Raw genomic sequence first — 25032 nt, forward strand, 5'->3', positions numbered from 1 at the left:
CTTGGTCCATGTTAACTATCGTTCACAACATTTTATATTCCTGATATATTCTTAGAGAATTTGCTCAAATTTGACTTCACTAGATCAATTGCTGTTGAAATAATTATTTTTTTATTTTTATTGTACTAAAACAATTACTCTCTTCATTATTCCAGAATTTTGGCATTCTATCATTACACATTCACAAGTGGCAAACATTTTCTTTATATCTGAATAATGAGGCATTTTGTAAGCCATAAATTACTACAGTCTCTCCTATCAGATTGCTTTTTATAATGAATTGATCAGAAGTTGCATTGTTTTTACTTCTCTCACACAAATCTTTCTTGGCACATGAGAAAATATATATATTTCTAAAAGGCAGAATTGTAACTGAAGAAACCTCCACATGTAAATTATTATTTATGTATTTGTGTGTAATTACATATATATATATATATATATATATATAAAACCTTTAAATAATTACACACATATATGTATGTGAATATATATGAAACCATGGATATATATTATTCATTCCAACAATCTTCTCAACAGAGATGTGAACATGATTTCTAACCAATGTGCACAGCTAACTGCATTTTTGAGTAAAAGTGCAGATTTAAATTTTTTCTTAAAAAAGTGGTAGCAGATGAAGACAAAATAGTTAATGGCAGTCAAATTTACTATTGTTAAGTTGTATTTTTTTTTTCTCTTTGAACACTCCAAAGTAAATTACTTTGCCTACTCTGTCTAAATACTTCAGAGGAAATTTAACATGATTTTAGCACTAAAAAATCAAACATTTACCAAATTTAGACCAGTTAGCCAATTAATATTTTGTAATCACTTGGTCTTGTTTTCAATTACCTTTCCCAATATTGTTAATGTCTCTCTATAGTACAAATAAAGTTACCACCACTCAGCTCAAGCACTCAAAGGTTAATTCTTTTAACTACACAACTAGACTAATTAGAATTAAAGTATAAAATTTCTAATAGAGAAGACTGAATTGTTTCCATTCGAAGTAGAGTCAAATCAATGGATTCAAGCTGACAGGCCCATGGAGGGTAAGGTAGGGAAGAAAAGAAAGAGAAAAAGAAAAAGAAAAAAGATACTCTAGCTCATTCAATTTATTGACAGGGACAGTTTATACAGAAGATTAAGTGTGTATTGGACTGGGAAATACACAGAAAAATACATTAATAATGGTTTGTTTATTAAAATAAAATCTCCTTTTTACTATATCTGAAGAAATAAACCAGTTTATTAGGTTCAATATTTATCTTTATACTTAATTAACTATACATATATTAGGCTTTCTCCCCCTGGTTCTTCCAAGGAAGTCGTTATTTGCAATATCACTAATCAGGTTAAAAAATAATTCACCTATTTCACTAATTTATGCAGTAGGCTAATACTCATAGACACAAATGAACCTTAAAAACATCTATTTTTTATTGTTTAATCTAAATCATGTTTTATTTTCAGGTATTTTTGGCTGAATACACAGGACCTCTGCTAATATACCTCCTCTTTTATTTGAGGATCCCATGTATATATGATGGAAAAGAGAGTGCTGGAAGATTACGCCACCCAGTGGTACAGTAAGTGATACACACACACACACATACACACACACACACACACACACCCATATAACATACACGTTAAGGAGGCGATGAACTAGTAAGCAGGTAAAATATTACTAAAGATTGTTAGTAAATGCGATTAAAGTGGGTACAATTTTATGGAAATATATTTTAGATAACCACAAATAGTGTATGTACAGCAGATTCCAAATTTGTAAACTAGAAACTATTAGATATACCTTAAAATAGAGGTACTTTGTGTTAATAATGATCACAGCTGTCAAGAGAAATTGGGAAATTCAGAAATATAATTAAAAGAAGTTTACAGTTATAAAATCGAGAGACCATGCATAGGATATAAAATATAGATGCTTCCCTAAAAATACATTTATTTATTTGGCAATGTTGCATAGGAAAGAAATAATAACCTAACTAATGGACAGGAAGAAAAAAGTTTACAAGTTACTTTTTATTTTATTTTATTTTATTTTATTTTATTTTATTTTATTTTATTATTTTATTTTATTTTATTTTATTATTAGTATTATATTTTGAGATGGAGTTTCGCTCTGTCACCCAGGCTGTAGTGCAGTGGCGTGATCTCGGCTCACTGCAAGCTCCGCATCCCGGGTTCACGCCATTCTCCTGCCTCAACCTCCAGAGTAGCTGGGACTAGAGGCGCCCACCACTACGCCCGGCTATTTTTTTTTTCTTTTTCTTTTTTCTATATTTTTAGTAGAGACGGGGTTTCACCGTGTTAGCCAGGCGTGTATGGATCTCCTGATCTCGTGATCCGTCCGCCTCCACCTCCCAAAGTGCTGGGATTACAGGCATGAGCCACCACTCCCGGCCACAAGTTACTTTTTATAAGTCAAAATCCAAAATTAAATACCATTTTGAAGTATGACCAAAAAAGAGTAAGGCAATAAACAAAATATTCTATATAATTGTGGTGTTTAGCATATTGTGAAAATAATCTCTCTCTCTCTGTAAGAAATACATGCCAAATTAAACCAAAAGAGAATATTTATTCAAGATGCCATAGTAGGATGTGGGAAGGGAAATTTGTTGGAGAAAAAAAAAATAAATAAAGACCTAAACAAATTTTATGCATTAAATAAACTCCAAGTGAATTAAGAAGCAAATTGTAAGTATTTAGGTCATATGGATGCTAAAAGATAGAGAACTAATTTCATCCTAACTTTCTTACTTCAAATCAAGTTTTGCCTACCTTTAATTACAGTACTCCAGCCACACTGACCTCCTTTCTTGTGCTGATTGGCTACTGTGTTAGTTCGTTCTCATGTTGCTATGAAGAAATACCCAAGACTGAGTAATGTATAAAGAAAAAAAAAAAAAAGATTTAATTGACTCACAGTTCTGCAAGGCTGGGGAGGCCTCAAGAAACTTACAATTATAGCGGAAGGTACCTCTTCACATTTTAAGTGAGAGGAATGACCAATTATTTCTAAAAGAGACCATGTATAGGATGGTCTCTTAGTATCATTCTCAAAGGAATTGACTCATATTTGCCATTTATTATTATTATTATTTTGAGACAGGGTCTTGCTCTGTAGCCCAGGCTAGAGTGTAGTGGCTCAATTATGGCTCACTACAGCCTCACTCTTCAGGGTTCAAGCCATCTTCCCACCTCAGCCCCCTAAGTAACTGAGACTATAAGTGTACACCGTCACAACCAGCTAATGTTTAAAAAAAAAAAAGTTTTAGAGATGAAGTCTCATTATGTTGCCCAGGCTGTTCTTGAACTCCTGGGCTCAAGAGATCCTCCAGACTCAGTCTCCCAAAGTGCTGGGATTATAGGCATGCACCACTGCACCAGCCGTACTATTCTTAAACACAAATACAGCATACTTGGTAGTATCTCAGTGATGAGTGTATTTGTGCCACATTGTTCCCAAATAACAAATATGCAAAGTTTATATAAAGTAATTCCACAGCAGATACACAAACTGCTTTTGAAATTTACGTATCTAGCAGGGATTTAGAAAATAACCACAGGGCTTCTGTCACCTAATTTTCGGGATGATGATGTTTTAAGATGAATTCTTAAATGCCACGTCCAGTTGAAACACATTAAAATGTTGTCTCCAAAATTGCTTTGAATCATATTATAATGTCAAAAGAATTTTCTGCTAAGTTCATATAGAAGACAGATTTCTATATGTGACCCAACCACCACAAAGTTCTTCAGATCTCTTAGAAACCTCCACACACTGGAACTAAAGGCATATCTCCTGTAGGAACTGTGTCCGCATGAAGTATCTTATGAACCTGTTACCTGAACATTTCTTTGTCTTCTTCAACAGAAACCAGAAACCTGGTGTAGTGCCATGCCTCCCTTGCTGTTTGTAAAGTTGAACCTGTGCTTTTCTGTGCTGTGCCCTCATATCCTGAACCTTACTTGATTTAAAATAAATAAGATATTATCAATATTTTGGTTTGGAAAAAGAATTGGATTCACACCTATTTATGGTTTCACAGTTAATTTAGCAATCAGCAGAAAATAATCAGTGTTTGGAAGTTAAACATAATTAAATAGAATAATAATATTTTGAAAGAAAATCAAACTTAGTGCATCACCATGCAGTGATGTGCATGGTGGCATATATATAAACTAAGTTTCTAGCTGTACATTCTATGGGGTTTCTATGCTCTCATGGTATAGTGTAATATAAGTGAATGTAGTAACTTAGACAGATCATAGCTTGAACCAAAATTTCTCACTGAGGGCTCTGCTACATTGCTGCTTTTTTATAAAACAAAACAAAAAAATTATTCAAGGGTTTTTCTAACTACTTCTACAAAAGAACAATAAAATGAGGAGAGATAATAATTTCCTTACCTACTCTGTGTACTCATACTCACAAGGCAGCTTCTTGTAGCTGGACTTTTGCTTTTGTTTGTCTGACTTCCTAGAAAACTCTTTCCCCAGATATTCACATTCCTTGCTCTGTCACCTTTTTCAGAATTTGTCTACCATTATACTTATAGGTATCACCACCACATAAAACATTTATGTTATGTAATAGGTGCAAACTTTTGTTTTTATCAATTTACGAATAACGATAAATTTGCTGCTGACTTAACCAGGTTAGTGTTTATTATTTGTTTTTCCTAGATTCACCCTACTCATACCAGAAATCGTTTCCACTAAAATCAACTCCCAATTTATAAATAAATTCAATGTCTGATTTTATTATTATATAGAGTAAATGATATGCTGATTTTTATGCTCAATCTTTACTGGTTAAAGTATGTCATTAGTCAGGTGTGGTGTCTCATGCCTGTAATCCCAGCCCGTTGGGAGCCCCAGGCATGTTGATTACTTGAGCCCAGGAGTTTGAGACTAGCCTGGGCAACAAGGTTTAACCCGTTCCTACAAAAAAATACAAAAATATTAGCCAAGCATGGTGGCATGGGCCTATAGTCTAGTTACTTAGGAAGCTGAGGTGGGAGGATTGCTGGAGCCTGAGAGTTTAAGCCATGATGATGCCACTGCACTACAGCCTGGACAACAGAGGAAGATCCTGTTTCTAAAAACAAAAACAAACAACACACAAAAAATATGTCATCTTTGATCCGTATTGATTTCTTTAACAGCAACCAAAGTTTTGAGATTTCACATTTTTATGTATAAGAAAATAGGTACAAATCTTAATGAAAAATACATTCTTTATAGTACATTCAGAAAAATACACCACTGTAAATCAGTCACATTTTACATTTACTTTTAAGATAATAATTATATAAAAATGATAAGAAGAAGTGGTAACTTAGAGTACAACACAAACAAACACACAAAGAGACAAAATATTATAAAATTAGGTAGAAAAAAATACAAAAAGAAAGCACAAAGCTGCATTATTACTGCACAGAAAATGCAATTTAAACTTTCTCAATCTTAGTACTTGCTAAAGGACAACCAAACAATTAAAAAGTTATTCTGAATATTATAAAATGTCAAATGCATTCCAAGTAGGCTTTGGATATTTTTAAAACTTGTAAATTGTCTGTGTCAGTTGAGGCAGTTTGATATGAACATATTTGCAATTATTATATTTATACCTACTCCTGGGACAGGTGTGAACATTACAGTTTATGACTGGTATAAAATATTTCTAGTGTCATCAGAAGTGAATTTATGGAGACTCTTGTAACAGCTATTTTTATTACTAAATTTAGAACATTTTGGAAATCAAATATTAAAGCAAGCATTTGTGGTTTAGCTACCAGAAACAATGTTTTCTAATAGCTAGAATATTAAATGAAAAAAAAAATAAAATGTATCATGCATGAGACAAGCCAGAATTTCAAAAGGATTTTCATGTTTATGTTTTATTTTTTTTCCAGCTTGGCTTGCTTCTGTCATTGTATACACTACATCCGATACCTTTTGGAAACCTTATTTGTTCACAAAGTTTCTGCAGGACACACACCTTTGAAAAATTTGATAACGGTAAGGATGCTTTATATTTTTAATAATGATTGAGACATTTTATATGTTGGATCCTTTGCAAAATATTTAATTATTGTTTCCCTCCAAAACTTAGATTTTCATGTTTAATTGTATAAGCATGTCTTAAACATTCTTTTCCTAAAATGTCATTTTTTTATGATATATTTAATTCTAACTAAACACTATAGAAAGATTTGTCATTACCTCATATTACAAGATAAAATAGATACTCCTAGGAATCTTTTAATTTTAATAATGCTAAGCATTGAATTCAGATTCTTTGAGTGCCACTTGAAGTGAAGAATATCATATATGAATGTTCCTACAAATATACATCTGTGTGGGATTAAAATGATGATACTATATTCCATTATTGTGACAGTTGTCAATATGATGCTAGTGTCTTTACTCTTCTAGAAATTGTGAATGCAACTGTTATCAACTATCAAATAACTACCAAAACATGAGAAAAAATGTAAAATATTGACATGGAAAAGTACATTAGACAACATGTTGAAACTCAATTTTCAATTTAAGTTAAATTTTGTTTCTTAATTTAAAATCTATTTTCCAAAAAAGGTTTGTCTGCACAAAAAAACTTCGTGGTTTTTGTCAAATATCTGCTTTGTAATATTGCAATAGAAGAGCCATTCTATTGTTATCATTGCAATAAAGCAGTAAACTCTGAAATTCTGAGACCTCAGAAGTCATTTAGACCTGCTTTTTTCTTATAGAAAATAGTACAATTAATCAAATCAGTTCAAGATCACCATTATAGACTACAACTCCTAAATCTGAGTCATTTCCATTCCAGTCAATCAACATGTGTTACTACCAATTATCAAATAATTTATTTTTTAAATGGACTAATTGTTGGAAAAATTTTAGTGTATCTTATGCAATAGATAATTTATGTTTTATTTTTAGTAATTCATTTATATTTACTACTTGCTAGACAAAATCATTCTCATCAAATTTTTCTAAAATATTCTGTTAACTTGACATATATCACAAATATCCATTAATATTAGTACAAGTGGAGCAAAGAAATGCATTTTCTTAGTGATATCAAAATAGTATTTGTAAAATGCTACTATTACTATCTCCTTATGCCTTAGTTTAGTGAGGTCCAAGTTCTTGTCTCACAACCAAGGAGAATAAGACACATGGTCACCAGACAGTGGTTAGGGCAGAGTAGGATTTATTAAACAACAGAAAAGCTCTCAGCAGCTAGAGGGTACCTGAAGAGGGTTGCCAGAAATGGGCTGAATTCTGGGTCTTTTATGTGGCAAAGACAAGGAAGTCTTCTGTGGCTAACACCCTAAGAGGAGGGTTAAATTTCCCCCTGGGGTTGTTGCATCGGCACGTGCCTGGGGTTGGCCATAGATACTCCATCTTAGCTATTACCCATGAGTGCCATTGAAAACCTGCAGAGGGGGGAAGGTTAAGCCACAATGCTAATGGCACTATGAGTTCAGGATCAAGATCAATTTAGTATGCATCTTGGTTCTTGTCTGCACCTGCACGGGTGCACCTGCACGGGTGCACCTGCGCTGGAGAGTTTATTCTGAGTCAGCATCTTGGTATAAGGGGAAGTTCTTAACCACATTTCCTCCTGCCAGGTACATAACATGGGTGGTACAGGTGTGTTCTTGTAGGCATTGTCCCTCTTGCAAGACCCTCCATCTCTATCTGCCAAATCAGCCTCCTCTCTCATTCCCCACTCTGGAGTGTTAAACCCTAACTACCATTAGGAGGAACAGGGAGATAACTGTTCTGGCTTTTTCAGGTTGTGAGAGGGTGTTGTTCAAGAAAGGCAGAGGGATTCTCATAAGGTCCTAATTCTAGTCTTTGGTAAGCCCTCCAGTATGCACATTTGAAAGTGCTTATTCTTCCATTCTCCCATATTATCATTAGGATCCTATTTAGGGTCCTTCAATGGTATTGCTGTCTTTCCAACTGGTTAAGACCTTCCCCTGTCTCTGGTATTATATGAGTATAAAGCTCATATACAAATTTCTTTACTGCTTGTGAGGCTTCCTGTTTCTCAGCAGTCATCAGAGTTTGATTTAAGAGTAACATATCATTGCTTAAGAACAGTTTAAATACCTGAGTTAAATTTTGGAAGGCCTCTATAAATGAGTGATGTTGGGACTTGCCCAGAGTGAACATTAGGGTCTGAGGGTAAAAGGAGTCCCAGTGATCCAGGTTGCTATTAAGGGGAGTGCAGGTTGAAGATGGATTGTTACACTTATGGAAAGAGAGGGGAGAAAAGGCATCCCTTAGTCTGTCTTCCACTTTTAGGGTGAACTTGGAGGGGGAGAGAGAGAGAAAAGGCATCTCCTTTCTCCTCTCCTCCTCCTTGTATCCTCTGGGTTCCAGCAACCTATATAGGTGTCGCCTGTGGATGCAAGTGTGACCTCCAACAACAGACCATGAGGGTTGGAAGTTAGGAATAGTCACACTTACCTATGCTGCACTCTAGCTCACCAGTGTTGACTAGCTTTGGGGTCCCTCAGATCTATTTCTTCTTTCGGGCTTCAGACCCAAAGCTTCCCACTTGAAACTTGGAAAATACACTGAAGTAATTGGATTGGGACAAAAAACATTACTGGAGGGGGGTGTCCTTAAATCTTTGAGGAGCATCCCTTGACTCATAGGTAATGGACAGAGCCAGATCATAGCATTCAAGGAAATGAAAGTGACTGACCTCCAAAACTAGTCCCTTCTTCCTGCCCAGGAGTTGTTATACTTGGAGTAAGAATAGGTGTCTTTGAAAATGTAGGGGTTGACTTGGCTCATTCTGTGTGCTAGTAGCCAGGGAATTAGGGCTCCCCTGGATCCACAGAAACAAATCCTTGCCTTATCAGGCACCTTGACAAAGTTTGGAATGTTAGCCTGTAACTTTGTGTCCAAATCCTTTTCAGACAGAAGTTTGAAAGAGAGGAGTTTGGGGCTTGGTGTGCATCCCTCAAAATAAGCCTCCTAGAATAAGAAAATTGATTTCTTGCATAGTGCACACTTCTATGCTTACTGAACATTGCTGACATCTCTCATGACAAAAAGAAACAGCCTAAATGGAGAGGAAAATAGTCACCCAGGGAGAAATAGCCTCCTGTACAGTGCCAGTCAGTCTCCTTGACAGGAGAAAGGAAACTCTAAATCTTCATATATCCCTTGTTCTAAGAACAGGTAAAAACGATGTTGTTCTGGGTTGCACTTCTGATGAGTAAGCAAGCTACTCAATTTTCCCAATAATATTATCTCTCCTGGTTGCAAAAAACATACATAACATTGAATATAAAGAAGGGAGAGCAACCATGATAGTCTCAAAAGAAAGAAAATGTGATAGAAAAATACTGGAAATCTTTATCCAACACCATAATGGGCTATCAGGGACTGGAACCAGTCCAAGGGCCTTTGCGTAACACCAAAATGTAGCCTCAATCAGACACTTTCAGTTGCCCCAGGACATCCTTCTAAGTCCCACACAACAGCTAGAGCTTCATGAAGGGAAACTGGATTGGAACAGAATGAACATTCCCAACACCCACGGATGAAGAGGTTTTGACAAAGTCCTCATCAGTAAGCTTGTCCTCAGAGTCTTGTAGGAGCAACAGCCATGCTGTTCACTCTTAACTGGCTGACAGAGGCCCAGTACTTTATTTGGTTTCATATAATAAAGAGAACCAAGAGCTCTTGGAAATGAAAATAAAGAAGTCTGCTCTTATTCACCCTTCCCATGATCCCGAGCAATCCCGCAAAATCTTCCAGTCTCCTTATTCCTTAGTTTAGTGAGGTCTGAGTTCTTGTCCCACGACTAGGAAGAATAAGGAACATGGATACTGGAGAGTGCATAAGGCAGAGTAGCATTTGTTAAGCAATAGAAATGCTCTCAGCAGCAACAGGGGGCTAGAATAGGGTTGTAAGAAATGGGGCTGAGTCCTCAGTCTTTTATGTGGAAAAGACAAGGAAGTGTTTTGTGGGTTCCACCCTAAGGGGAGGGGTAAAATTCCCCCCAGGAGTGTTGCATCTGTGCATGCCTGCATGCCTAGGGTTGGCTATAGCTACTCCATCTTGGTTATTACTCATGAGTGCCTAAGAGAAACCCATGGAGCGGGGAGGGTTAAAGCACAATGCTAATAGCATTATAATGTGGTCAGGATCATTTTAGGACACACTCGGTCCTTGTCTCTGCCTCTGTGGGTGGATGGAAAGTCCCTTCTGAGTAAACATCTTGGAATAACAGGAACTTCTTAACCATATTTTCTCCTGCTAACTGCATAATAGGGGCAGTGCAGGCACACAGTCCACAGGTGTTGGCCCTCTTCTGAGACCCTCCCTCTCTGCCTGCCAAACCAGCCCCTACCTGGCTTCTCTCTCACTATTATGTTGGGCAAATAAATATTCCGTTTATTTAGCTTAGACAATTTGTAGCATCTTACATATAAATGCTGCAGTGTCTAATATAAATGTATGGGGTGGTTTCAAATTGTGACATGCATATAATATAAATGTTTATGTCACAATTGAAATACATATTACATATTTCTCCTAACTTTTATTTTGTTTTGTTTTGTTTGCAGAGTTGTGCCTTTTACTGGGGATTTACTTCTTGGATTGCCTACTACATTAATCATCCACTGTATACACCACCATGTATGTAGGATTTCTTCTTAACTAACCCTGTACTAAAGGACCAACCTAAAAACTCTATTCTAAATGACATACAGAATATGAACAGCAGAGCATAAAGGAATAAGTAGAAAATGGAACAATTTGTTTTTAAATTGCTTTCATATTTCTTTAAATGTTTATGTAGGCCTAAAAGACCAATTTGACTCATATATTTTTATTTATTTTGTTTCTACATGAACCACCAAAAATATCAGTAGGTTGTAAACCTCTAAAAAAACAGCTAATAAAATACAAAAGCAACAATTAAAGAGAAAATTATTATATAATTATACAATCATATACTAATCAGCTATCAGGTATTATACAAGTAAATGATAAACATTTAATTATTCTTTTAAATATAATTCAACCAAAAATAGGGGACGATTTTTCTGTTACATAGTAGTTTCTATTTATGATTTAATTTAATAAAGTATCTTGGCTCTTGACTCAGATGAACAATTTGGTTGAATGTACACTGGATGAAACCTAGTTCCTTGGTTCTTAATCTTCCAGAAAAAAGGTTGCCCTCCTCAAGGAATTTCATTTCTTCCTTCAATGTGAACTTTTCTCTCTTCAGCTTTTATTGTAGCACATAAGGCACAAAATGTAAAGCTCAATAATTAAATGTTTTCTCATTTATTTGACAATTATTTTTGCAGGCTATTTCTGGTGTTTACAATGTTTAAAATAAATGGAAATAAATGGTATAATCAAATTTTATTTTTAATTTTAGAAAATCACTTAAACTTCCTTAAATTCTTGGCTGAAGTTGTAATATAGAGTTACAATGTTCAGGGTCTTTGCTAAAATCAACAAATCTAGTTCAGTCTGGAAAGTGAAGTCACTGATTTCAGTGATTAAAACTTCAGCTGGTCTTAATAGTAACAATTAACTCTGAATATTGAAAGTGAAAATTTCCTGTATCTTCTGATTTTTCAAATATTTTATAAGATGTACTTATTATCTTTATAACCTTAACATATAGATGTATTGCTCCAGACTATGTTAATAAGATATGCCTCTGAAAAATTCTTCATTTCCATATTGGGTACAAAATAATAATAGTAGTTAATTTTGTTAATATATGTAAAACATTTATTGAAAACTGAATGCTTGTTAATAACTGTAAATATGCTATATATTTTTAATTCAAAACATTATTTTGTGGCTTTAATATTCCCCATTGAAGGCTAGAAAAATGATGCCATGAAAAGGTAATTTCACTATGCTCAAGATCTTTAAATGCATAAGATATAAGTAGGACTCAAATTCTGTGAAAATATATTATAGCATTTTAATACTGATGACAAGTGGAAAATGAATATCTTGCCTAGGAAGTCCACACTTAACATGGTTGTAATATACATGAGCTATAGCCATTATGCTTTAGTTAAATCGTGTTAAATAATAATATGACTTCTAAAACAGTATATGATAGAATAAGTTGCTTTTTCCTTTAACAGAGAAACTATAAATTAACTTTTGTTAAGGCTTCTTATTAGGTACAATGCTAAGAAGTTGGCACATTTTGTCTCATTGAATCCACATGAAAATGATACTGTTTGTATCCCAGCCTTACAGATGAATAGCTAAACTTCAGAAAATATAGGCAGATTTTCCAAATTTACTCAGCAAATAACTGGAAAAGAATCTATAGTGTAGCTACAGATAGCAGTAAACTGTGCAAGAGGTTAGCCAATCCACAGTCAGTCAGACACATAAATTCTGTATAGACACTATCATGGAGACCCCTAAGAATATCACCTTTATCTTGAGTTTTGACCCAGATAGTAGAGCCTCCTATTTCTTAAAGTGTTAGTTATATGGGCTTAGGATACCTAACACAAATTGTTGACAAATAACAGGACCCAGAGACTCCCTCTAATTTCTTCCATGCTTATGCCATTTATTGTTTTATTTTTTCTGTAAAATTCCACCCTTTTCTATATTTATGGTGCAAAAGACTTTCCCTTTCATTTCTTATTACTTTCTAAGACTTTGATAGAATATTTTCCCTTTTCAACACTTTGATTATAATTAATAGATTTGTTTTAATTTTAAAAATTGATTATATATTACATCATAAAAATTCAATTCTGTACTCACAAAGTAGAAATAGCACAAACTACATTATCTTTAGGTGAGATAAAATAAACCTTAAAAATACAATATAAGCACAAAAAAAATTTAAAACAAAATGAGGTGATATTTAAAAGCACTTCCTAAATTATTTTAACAGTAAAAGATATAATAATAATTATAGAGCAAGTATGACAAGGTAACAAAAAAGAAAATAGTACATATTAAACCTGTTTTCAGAAAAGTAGTTATAATCTTAATAAATAATCATATTTAAGGAAGATGAAATGAAACAATTCTCATAAATCAGTAACTCCTTTAATTTTGTTTTAATATATCTTACTTTGCTGCATTAAATCTATCTTCTTAAGATTGCAAAACAGACAATTGATCCAATTTTTATGTTGTTCCTCTTGAAAATTTTCATTAAATTATGCATGCTTACAACATAGTTTCCCTCATTTTACCCTCAAAATTAGAAAAAGAAAAGTTATTGGACTTTTGGATTTTACCTGTTTAATCTTTAATCACATGTTCTGTATTTTCACTTTATATAAAATACGTCCCTTCAGCATACATAATGAAGTCTTTAATTCTGGATATTGTTTCTTACATTACGGCCATGATTATTATTTTTTCTGGTTTTCTGTTGTTTTTGTTTTCATAGTTGACACTGCTGTTCTTTGTGCTCTATGCCAACCGGTCTTTTTCCCATTTCTTTCTGAATTCTCCTTGGTAACAGTGTTTGACTTTTATCACAATTATCACCACAATCTATTCTCATCAAATTTGGCTGCATAAAGTTAATAGCATCTGTATATTAATACATAAAAGCTAACTTAATTGAAAAACATGTTGTATGCATATTTCCAACACATATTCTACTAGAGAATTTATTTTCCAACTTCTTGAATAATATTTAAATACAAATAAATGAAATACGTTATCAAAATTGTAAAACTGCCCAATGGCAGGAATATTTTAAAATCCCCAAATCAGAATGTATAGGTTCAAAAATCTTAATATATAAATGTCTACTATCAACATAATCAAAGAATAATGGCCTATTAGGTTATTTTTACCTATCTGAATGTGAAACATTATACAAATTATAAAATATTATTAAATAATAAGTGTTATAATGACTATTGTAAAGAGAATGTTTATTTTTATACTACCTATAACTTTGTTTTTTTGGAAATAAATATGAAAAATATTAGACTCTTCACTTGATACTTTTTACTATCACATCATTATTCATTTTCATTTAAAAATAAGAATAAGGCATATGTTTACTGTCCTCTGCCTAATGTGCTCTGAATTCTCTCTTCTTTGTACTAATGCCTATTCATTTTTATAAATCAAAGCCTAATTATGTACTCAGAAGAATCCTCCGTGGTCTCCCAGATTACAAAATATCCTTTTCAGTTATTTTATCAAATACTACATAGATCTGTATAGTAGCACTTATCGATCTTGCAAACTTCCATTTGTTATCATGTGATTAGTACTTTTCCAGGTCAGAATGTAAGTTCAATTGAGATTGCCTTCATCTTTGTCTGTAGTTTATCACAAGCACACAGTTCAGTGCCTGTCGTGCGAATTCTTGATAACTATAGTTGAATGAGTAAACTTACATTGACTAGTAGGTACAAATAAAATAATTATGGCTGATACAGATGCATATCAACCAATCGTGATTTGTCAAGAGCAGAATGTTTAATTATATGGCAAAATTGGTGTAACATTATGTTAAGAGAAAAGTTATAAAATTGTTATATCAAATATTATAAACATATACAACATATATGAGTATGTCCAAGGGGAAAATTGTAATATTCACTGGTTTTCTATGGTTGATGAGATTTTTGTCCATTTTATTTGCCCTTACCACTTTTCTCTATTTCTCAAATATTCTCTGTTAATATATTTTATTTTACTATTAGATATATAAACTTCATAAAAACAAAACTTCCAATTCATGTACGTGTGGTTTGCATATATATTCTATGAATATTTATCTATGAAAAATACTTATATAACCTTTAACTAAAATATACTTTTAAATTTCTATCCCCAAAAACAGAATTTAGTAAAAGATTTATACATAAAGATGTTCAAAGCAGTATTGTTTATCACACATAAAATTAAAGTGAACTTTTCAGTCATTCTATAATTAATGTTTTAAGAGCTAGCCGTGTCATGCATTATTATGAAGATTCAATTACAGTTATGGCAATGAGTGTTTAGTAATATTGAAAAATCTTTAAACATATTATTAGGTGAAAAATGCACGTTTTAAAATGAGGGATAATATTTTTATGTGTAGATGTAAATGTGTTTACATAAATACAATTTACATGCTCACATACATAAAACAAGAAGATAGGAATGAAACTGTTAATAGACATGATGATAAGTTTATCAAATATTCTATTTTTATTGTTATTGAATATTCCAACGTTTCCACTATGAGCAACCCTGCCTTTAGAACATTGCTTTGAATGGAGCTTTCTACATTACTCTTTATCTGCCCTTTGGAATTTAACCTATATTTTTCTTTAAGGTAAGGCAAGTAATACATCATGTATTCTGTATAATGTAAATTTATATACTATATATATATATATATATATATATATATATATATAATTCTACCTGTTAAAAAACATCAATATATAAAACAAATGAGCATAATCAGCATTTTTCTTTTTATTGTTAAACATTAAAAATGAGAGTTATTTTGTGTGCCATTATATGCTTAGCCGTACTTAAGTGTGCTTTTTAAATGGGACAAATACTAAATCTGCCTTCAAGGTGTTTAATAATACAAATTAGTAATATATTCCATTTGTAATTTAAATATCATTATGATACTAAAAAAAGTACATTTGGAAAAAAAAGTCAACGCTTTAGATTGCAAAAGTATCATCCCAAAAGATGAATTACATACTAGACAGTTCTACTGATTATAGATTAATTATACTGAATAAATACTGCCTGAATTATGTCTGTATATTTGACAATCCAAACTATGAGTATCTGCATGACATACTCTTTTTCTACTCTTCAGCATTTGGAAACAGGCAAATCACAGTTTCTGCTATCAATTTTCTGGTATGTATCATATATATTTTGCTATTCATGCTCTAATTTTGTTATTATTAAGAAGAAAAACAGACTGTATCTGAAGATTTGCCATGTAGAAAATACGATATATATTTATATAATACACATAATGATATAAAATGAAGTAAATAAAATAACTTTCTATAATCAAGTCTTGAGCTAAATTTTATAATCAAAATGTTGTAGTCATCTGTAACATTTGATTAGTATTATTTGAAATACAATAAATATTTGAAAAATGTATACTCAGTGATCCTACTGTATGCACATTTACAACCTATAAAGAGCAAAAATTTTTGCAAATCTTGTAGATAAACACCCCAAAAACACTTTGGCATAATTGTTAATTTAACTAATTCAAGATGAACACAGAGTTTGCCTTTTTAATAAAACCTGGCCCTTTCTAAACTGTTCTCATTCAATTTCTTTAGATTGTTCTATGTAAATAAACACGTATATAGATAAAATTGTGTGAAAATCAATCTGGGTACCCAAGACTCTTGATTACTTCTAAAATGTATTAATTATTTCATCTGACACTTTTTTTAGTGCTTATACGTTCTATAACTCCTTGCTTTCATTCTGTGTTCATGTTCTCCTTTCATCCCTGTCATTGATAAATTAGTGAACTCCTATGATTCATCTCCAAATTCATATTTCTTGCAAAGTTTGTGTTCAACAACTTATTTCTAATCATTTTATACAGGTCATAAATCACCCACCACACTTTGTAAGGAGCTCTCACATGACCCTCTCTTGCTTTCTCTCTCTCTCTACATATCTTTGGTTAATAGTTTAAGTAAGTATGTACTCCAGTGCGTTGGCTTTGAAAAGGACAGATCTTGTTTTTGTCTTTTCAGCATATAGTTTGGCATAGCAGGAACTCATTATTTGTTTGAATAAATGGCACAGAGTATTTATGTATTTGGAATTTCTTCAACAATATATTGAAAATATATCACAGCCTTGTAATTTTCTGATAGTCCGTACTGTTCAAGGAGAGGAATTCTGTGGTTCATGTGTTGTAACAGCGTTATGCAATGTTGCATACAGTGTACTACAACCCCTCTTGTATTAAGACTAATGTTCTGATATTAACTACTCAGTAAATCTGATGGAAGAGAAGAATGAATTAATGGATAAACAAAATAATAACTGCTTATTTGTTGGTAATTTCAGTATGTTTTAGATTAATATCTGATTATTCCTCTGCTTTTTATCCTTATGATGTTGTCCACTTTTTCAAAAAAATTGTGGATTATAATTTTTTTGCGTAATTAAGACAACTCCCTTTTCATATAATATTATTGATTTCTTCTCTTATCTCCAATATAATATGGCTATGTATGTATTTATTCCCTCTTCTCAAAAGTGAATGACAATACTATAAAATAAAACTTTTAATGAAAGTCATATCTTTTATTAAAAAGATATGTTATAAACGTTATATTTTTCTTAAAATATTGAGACATAATTAGACATAAGCAAAATTCTAATAGCTTGCAATTATATTATTTTTTTCCCCAGAGGCTTAAAATTTCTGCCTTCTTATTAAGCTACTGCTTTTTCCTCTTCACATAGCACTTTATTAATCAAATATATTTCATACAGCCTCAGGCAAAAATTAATAAAGCCCAAGATGCTAAATTAAACAAACACTGATAGATGGTGTAATAGACTATGTCCAATAGAGATGAAGTAAGTAAATGTGATAACTTTAATTCCGCATTTAAGCACATAACAAGCATTGTCTATTTCAATAACAGATTTAACAATTTGATAAACTTTAAATTTCTATAATCTTTAGATTGAAATTTTTTTAAATGGAAAGTAATATAATTAAAACCTATGCTTTAATTATAGATAGCATAATATTAAGTATAGGTGAAAACCTTACTTAAAAATGAAAATATTGAACGTAGTTATATTCCATAGAAAAGCAAAATTTAGAAATAAGATAGAATGGCCACTGTGACTTTTTACACACATGAATTGCCATGAGAAATCAAGAAGACCTGTTAGTCCTGAAATTTCTTAGTAGTGTTTACTGTTAAGACATATTTCACTTTCACAAATAATATATGATATTAAGATATTAGTGTTAGGTAACTGAATCTAATATAAGACATATTAGATTCATATTAAGCAAAATATGTTATAAGGAAAACAAAATCATTTACAATGTGTACGTAATATGTTGTAAAATCAGGCTCCTATTTTGTGGAAAATTCTTCGATTTTGGTGAGGTTTTTTTCTATCTCTATTATATTCAAAGAAATAGTCTATCACTTCTCCCTTGGTTTAAATTCTTTCTATCTTTCAACACAAGTTTGATTCCTCAGATACGTCCAGGTATGACAAATCTACAGGAAAAATTAAGGAGAATCAAATACAGGGAAATGTATGAAGACATCAGAATAACTTTTCACACAAATTTTAGATGGAATCTTGTTTGTCTGATGTAAATATTATGAATACATTTTATAATTTGATCTCTTTATATTGCCATGACGCTGCCTCATCCTCTGAACCCAATTACACCCAAAAGCCAACAAATAAAAATACCAAAATCACAATTGCAAAACAAAATGTACTTTATATAAAGAACCTGCCTATTTTCTTTATCTTCTTGTCCCCTTAACTTTATGTTTACTCTCCAGAAGCCATTAAAGTTTGCCAATTCTTTGCAGAATGAGGATTTTACCAAAAAGGAACTCCTTTTCTTGCCTTTCTTAATGTCTTCAAAATGAAGGAAGTGGGAGGAATTGATAATAAAATAGAAGACATGGCTTACAAAGTAATTAAAATAACTCTTTTCCCTGGTTTTGCCTCTGTGTCTTCAGTGTTCTCATTAGTTGTTCAGTCACTTACGTGTTTTAAAATTATTCCTAAAATGCAAATAATCTTGGAGAAGAAAAAATATGCTTTTATCAAGTAGGTACACCTCTTTTTGTAATATTTAGCTGAAAAGAACCTCGGATACAGAACTGGTCATTGATTAGTGGAGAGGATGCTGGGAACAACGTATCATAGCTTTTAAAACAGGAGAGCAAGCCTTTACTATATAAAACACACAAAGGCCAAGAAACTGCTTATGAAATTTGGCATTTATGGATAAGATGCATGAAAAAAAAAGGGTGCCAAAGTTCAGTGCTTTCATTCTCAGCAGTCTACTGAGATTTGGTTGTGACAAATGTTCTGATCACTTACCTACCATTGATAGGTACCAATAAATACCAATATTATACTTACTGACTGAAAAAAAGTCTAGTACTCTGTGTGTTTTCATCGTTTGCCATTTTGCTCTCATCTCAAATTTCCTAAACCATCTGATATAAAGAATAGCATGCATAGGAACCAACTTTTATACTTAAATTTTTAGGGATCATTACTTATTAAAGATTTATTTTGCAAACTAGTTGACTAAAGATATGAAATTAATGACAATATTGTGCTTCACTCATTTCATTATAACTTATAATAATTGTCTATTTTGAACTACAACTAACTTACTCCAAACTGTAGAAATATAAGAGCAATGATTTAAATAAAAATCAGCAGTGATTATAAAACTATAAAGATTTCATTTATTAGAATACGTGATATTGAATCTAATGTAAAAAGAACTGTGAAAAAATCATGTATGTTTTTAATCATCATTTACTGCAGAGTTAGTATATGTAAACTAACTTTCTTCTGAAGAGATTTACTTTATGGTGCTATTTTTATGCTATTTTTTTTCATATTTTTGTGTTATACAGTATTGCATGAGAGTTCTATAAATTAAAAAATAATTCTGATGTTCCCAAGGTTGTGATAATGAAATGTAGCATCATAGTAGAGATGAAATAATTTTAAGCCTTAGGTAAATTCCAAAATCAAATGATTTGAATTAGTTTTATTGATTGATAATAGCATCTCCTATAGCAAAGTTTATGCATAAAATAATTGTTTCATGCAACAAATAAATTCATAAAATATATTAAAATATTTAGATATATAATTTCACATTATGCAAGAATATAAATGAAACATCTGAATTTGTATTTAGAGTCTTACCATTGCTTACTTTGAAAAGTGAAAATACATTTGTTAGTATGTATATTTTCAGTTAAACCCAAAATTAACACTAAATGTATTTCTTTTAAAGCACAATACATGTTATCATTATGTCTGTATAAAACATAGAAATGTGTATGAATGAGCTTCATAATAGAGGTGCAGAAAGTGCAAATTGAAAAAAGGTCTGTAAATTTATGAACTTAGTAATACAAATTATCATAAGATAAAATATTTATGAATGCTGAAGCATTGTGATACTGGCTCATATTGTCAAAAGCACTTAAGTCTATGTGGATATGCATGATCTATTAAAGTAGAAATTAAATTGTCCAAGATCAAAATAGTTAATAAATTTCCTAAGGGAATCTTTGTAATAATATATTTAGCTACAATTGTCCTTATTTTTGAAATATTTATTCAGGTAAAACAAATAAAACGTAAGATATAGTTATTATCATTATTACTATTATTGTTACTATAGATAAAGTAATAATAGCTGAAACTGTAAACAAACTGAGCATATGTTATCATCACATTTCTTTCTACTTTGGTTCATACTACACAAATTTACAGTTCCAGTTTTAGAAGACATGTAAGCGTGCTTTCTTGAAGATTCATCAGAAGCTTTTTTTCTTGTCCATGAAAGCAAGTGTTTATTAGAGAAACACCTTTGTAAGCAAACCATGAGTATATTATTACAACATATTTCTTCATTGGTATCTATTAGGACACATTTGCATGTCTAGCTATAACAGGCAAATGTAAGTATGCTTTGCTAAAGATGCATCATAAGCTATTTTCTTTCAGTGAATAAATGTTTGGCAAAGGAAAAAGAAGAAAAGTATTAGTGTTAGGAACATTTTAGCAATGTCTACATTTCAATTAAATTAATACAATGCCTATTTATTACTTATTGCTCCAATGATAAAAATATAAGATATTGTACCTGCCGGCCGGGCACCTACAGGCTCACGCCTGCAATCCCAGCTCTTTGGGAGGCTGAGGCGGGTGGATCAATTGAGGTCAAGAGTTTGAGACCAGTCTGTCCAAAATGGTGAAACCACGTCTCTGCTAAAAATACAAAAATTAGCTGAGCGTGGTGGCATGCACTTGTAACCCAGTTACTTGAGAGGCTGAGGCAGGAAAATTGCTTGAGTCTGGGAAGCAGAGGTTGTAGTGAGCCAAGATCGTGCCACTGCACTCTAGCCTGAGTATCCCCATCGCAAGATTCCATCTCAAAATAAATAAATAAATAAATAAATAAATAAATAAATAAATAAATAAAGCACCTGCCAAAAAATTAATGAGACAATATCAATACATATAAAAGTGAGAACAATTACATTAAAAGATAAAACGGCTCATGTTCATTCCTATGAAAATATTATGAGATTGCAGTATAAGGATTATTTATTTTTATTGTGGAAACCAAAAGGATTTTACTAACACAAAATGACAGAGCCTGACTAATTGATAGCTACCAATTCTACATTAGGACATGTGGGTTTTGTTCTATTGATATATAATTTCTATTTATTTAAGGAAGAGAATGATCAACTTGATGAGGTCTGTAAAAAATTAACAATATTTAAATATTGTAAAAGTGGATCTTTGCAAGTTGTCCTCCCTCGACCCCTTGCTTTAGTCATTGGTAATTGGTATCATTCCGCAATGACAGCGGGTTACTGACCAAGACACAATGCCTAACAGTAAAAGATGAACAACTTTATTGCTGAAATCCCACATATTATAATTCAATTTTGTCTTTCAACCTGAGAGAGTGAGATTTAACAAGGTGTATTTTTAGAAAAAAAAAAAAAATCGTAGGCACAGTATGCTATGTAATACATCACTTCTAGTAATATACATTAACAAAAATCCTCTGTAGATTATTAATTTGATACTGCCCTACACTGAACATTGTTAAATATTTAGAAGTGCTAATTAAAAATAAAATGAAAAAGTCAGAAGAATGAGAGTATAGAGGGTCCTGAAAAAGTAAGCTTTTTTATTTACTTTCTTGATCAAGGTAGTTATTTAAGCAAAAGATTATTTTTGTATGTAGACACTGATTCTTCAATATTATATTAGTTGACAATTTTATGTTTTATATTTATCCTTATAATGGTAACTCTAGAAAATAGAATGGATTATTCATTCTTTGACATTCTGCTATTATTCAAATGAATGCTAGTTTGAAGCAACAAGTATTCAAATTACTCAATAAAGATTATGTAAGTACTAATAAATATTTTTAAATTTGCTTTAATATACACCTGTGCACACAAATATAAAGTTAATTTAAATGTTTATTATTTATCATCCTAAAGTTCATTATTACTTAAAACACTAGCACCTGGTGGATTTTTTATTAATTATAGGGAAAAAGCACATTACATAATATTTAGCATCTTAACCATTTTAGTGTACACCTTGTTAGTGTTAAATATACTCACATTGTAGAGCAACAAGCACCTAGTTACTTTTTATTAAATAAATCTAGGCTATCTTGTTCGTGACAACAGAAGCAGTTCTGGCAATGTCCCTTGGTTGCTTATAATTATGTGAGTGTGTTTAGGAAATGTAAACCTGTTTATTTGATAGGTTAAACTTTTTGACTAATAGTACAATTATTGAAAATTTTTAATTGTAAATGATTAAGCCATTTAATATTCTTAATTTGTTACACTATTATAATGTAGGAAAATGACGCTGCTTCTTACATGTAGTACTCAAGTGCTATTTCTTTCTAAATGTATCTGGGCAATGTTTTCTTAGTATTTTTATTGTGTTACTATGTGTTTATTGCCTAGAATATCTTGATCATCTGTGTCACTTAAGGGCCACACATAGGTAATATGTAGCATCTCATGTTTTATTATGTAAGATAATTTTAACTTTAATAATTTAAAATCAGACTTCTTCATAGCATCTGCCCCAAACTTTGTTTATTAAATTTATTTTTAAACTTATTGTCTGCCAAATGAAGATATATTTAGATAAACATCAATCCAGGAGAAATATATGCCATGCTGAGAAATATTCCAGTGTTTCACATTTAATTGCTGTGCAATTATAATCAGTAATAGAACAATATATTGAGTTTTACAGCACTGACTGAACTTCTGATCTTACTCAGCCCTTACCTAAAAGGAAATTATATCACCAGTTTTATCTAATTCAGTTAGCATCGCAAGCTGTATTGGATTCACCCAACGGTGTAAAAACTAGTACTTAAAATGGAAATTACTAGTTATTGCTGTTCTTTAAAATCCTTAACAAGTTGCTAAATTGATATTTAAGAATCTCTAAGCATAGAGATAAAGTTGTTTTTTTCTCTCCACTCTTACCATGTAAGCATTTCATCAGTAGATAGCAAAATGAAAAAACTGGCTTCTTTACCACTTTTTTTTCTTTCTCTCTCGTATTTTTTATTTCAGTATGTAATTATATTTTCTTCTAGGGGCAAATTCATCTAATGAAAAATTTGGTGTCACTAAATTTTTATCCAGTCTCTAACTAAAACCTACATGCTATTTTTTCATGGCTCATTATTTGGTTAAACAATTGATGCTTTGATATTTAGCTTTGTTGTGATAAATAAGCAGGAAGAAGAAAATATTTTGATGTTTGAATGAGTATAAAAATAGTAATCTCAAAACAAATATGTTTCATCAGAAGAATTATAATTTTGAAAACATATTTTTTCACAAATTTTGGTAACTTAACTTGCTTTTTAATAAGTATTATATAATAGTTTCTATTTTTGTATTTGGCACTGTGAGTGATGGAAAATAAATAAGACAAGCTGTCTAAGTTGAAAGATGTACAAAAGATACAAAGATTAAACAGAAATGTAACAAACCATTAGTTTAGTAATTATGGATTTTGTAGTGCTAACGATTTGTGAGAATGAAGTCTAGAGAAGTGAGATTAATATAGGATAATCTGCAGAAATTTTTATTGATAAATTGGTAACTAAAATTGTCATAATAATTTTATTGAGCAAATATGATGTGCAGGGTACTTGACTTCATTCAATCATCATAAATTCTCTGGAGACAGAAATCAACATTTGCATTTGAGTGAAGAAATGAAATTCCAAATGTGAAATTGACTTAATCTTTCATACATAGCAAATGAAGTATGTGGCATGTGAATGCAGGTTCGTGCCACAAAAGCCCACACACATACCCACATTGACATGTAAAAATTTCAACTAAAAACGTATTACCTGAAAATTTGAAATTCCACTTTGTCTTTCTAATGATAACTTAAGAAGCCAAAAGCCTTTTCTATAATTATTTTGTATAGTTATGTTGCTACAAAATTTGTATTTGCATTGTTTTCTGGATCTTTAAATAAGGATTTAATATATTTGGTGTATTTGTTTACATTAGATCCTGGGTGAATTAATTTATTGAAGCTGGTTATTTTAAGTAGCATTTTTACATAACAGTTCTAGATGATGAAAATTGATTTAAATATTCTCTTTCAATCTATTTTTTTCCTAAAATTTAGAAAGTGTTGAAATGTATAACAGTTGTTTATTGTGAGAAACATCCAGAAATTAAAGTCCATAGAACTGTTTTTATATATGAAAAATACATACAGAAATGGTTGAAAAGAACAAAATCAGATATATTTTATGATATTAATAACATTAAAGACACTGAGTTTAATGGGTGCTCAACTTTTGGGATATATTACAAGTTGAATGACTTCAAACAATAAAGATTTAGAATAATACATTCTGTTATTAGTAACATAGCATTTATATGTCAAATATATACCTTGTGTTAAATCAGATAAGGTATCTATGGCAGACAAAGGAAGCGTCCTACCCTTACAGGAAACATGTTGCAAACTGGGAACATTATTAGTCTCAGGGGATGGTGGTAAGCCTTTGATCTTGGAGGAACATAGTGGCCTATTAATGGGGACAACTAGTAGAGTGTATATGATCAGGAGGTCTTGACAGATAAGCAGCAGGTTTCTTTGGGTGGCAGCACTGATCACGGTAGGTTTTCT

The 25032-nt window shown here is 31.6% G+C and overlaps 1 protein-coding gene across 3 annotated transcripts in view; it reads left to right on the top strand.

Annotated features, from left to right (window-relative positions):
* Positions 1-25032, top strand: part of TECRL (trans-2,3-enoyl-CoA reductase like) — a 130254-nt gene that overhangs the window by 92649 nt on the left and 12573 nt on the right. For all 3 annotated transcript variants that reach the window (XM_010372595.2, XM_030923043.1, XM_030923032.1), the window contains 4 exons: positions 1474-1589; positions 5946-6051; positions 10638-10710; positions 15884-15927. In XM_010372595.2, the coding sequence (XP_010370897.1) occupies positions 1474-1589; positions 5946-6051; positions 10638-10710; positions 15884-15927 (339 nt within the window). The remainder of the gene's footprint in view (positions 1-1473; positions 1590-5945; positions 6052-10637; positions 10711-15883; positions 15928-25032) is intronic.

Source organism: Rhinopithecus roxellana, chromosome 2 (genome assembly GCF_007565055.1).
Source record: "Rhinopithecus roxellana isolate Shanxi Qingling chromosome 2, ASM756505v1, whole genome shotgun sequence".
Lineage (NCBI taxonomy): Eukaryota > Metazoa > Chordata > Mammalia > Primates > Cercopithecidae > Rhinopithecus > Rhinopithecus roxellana.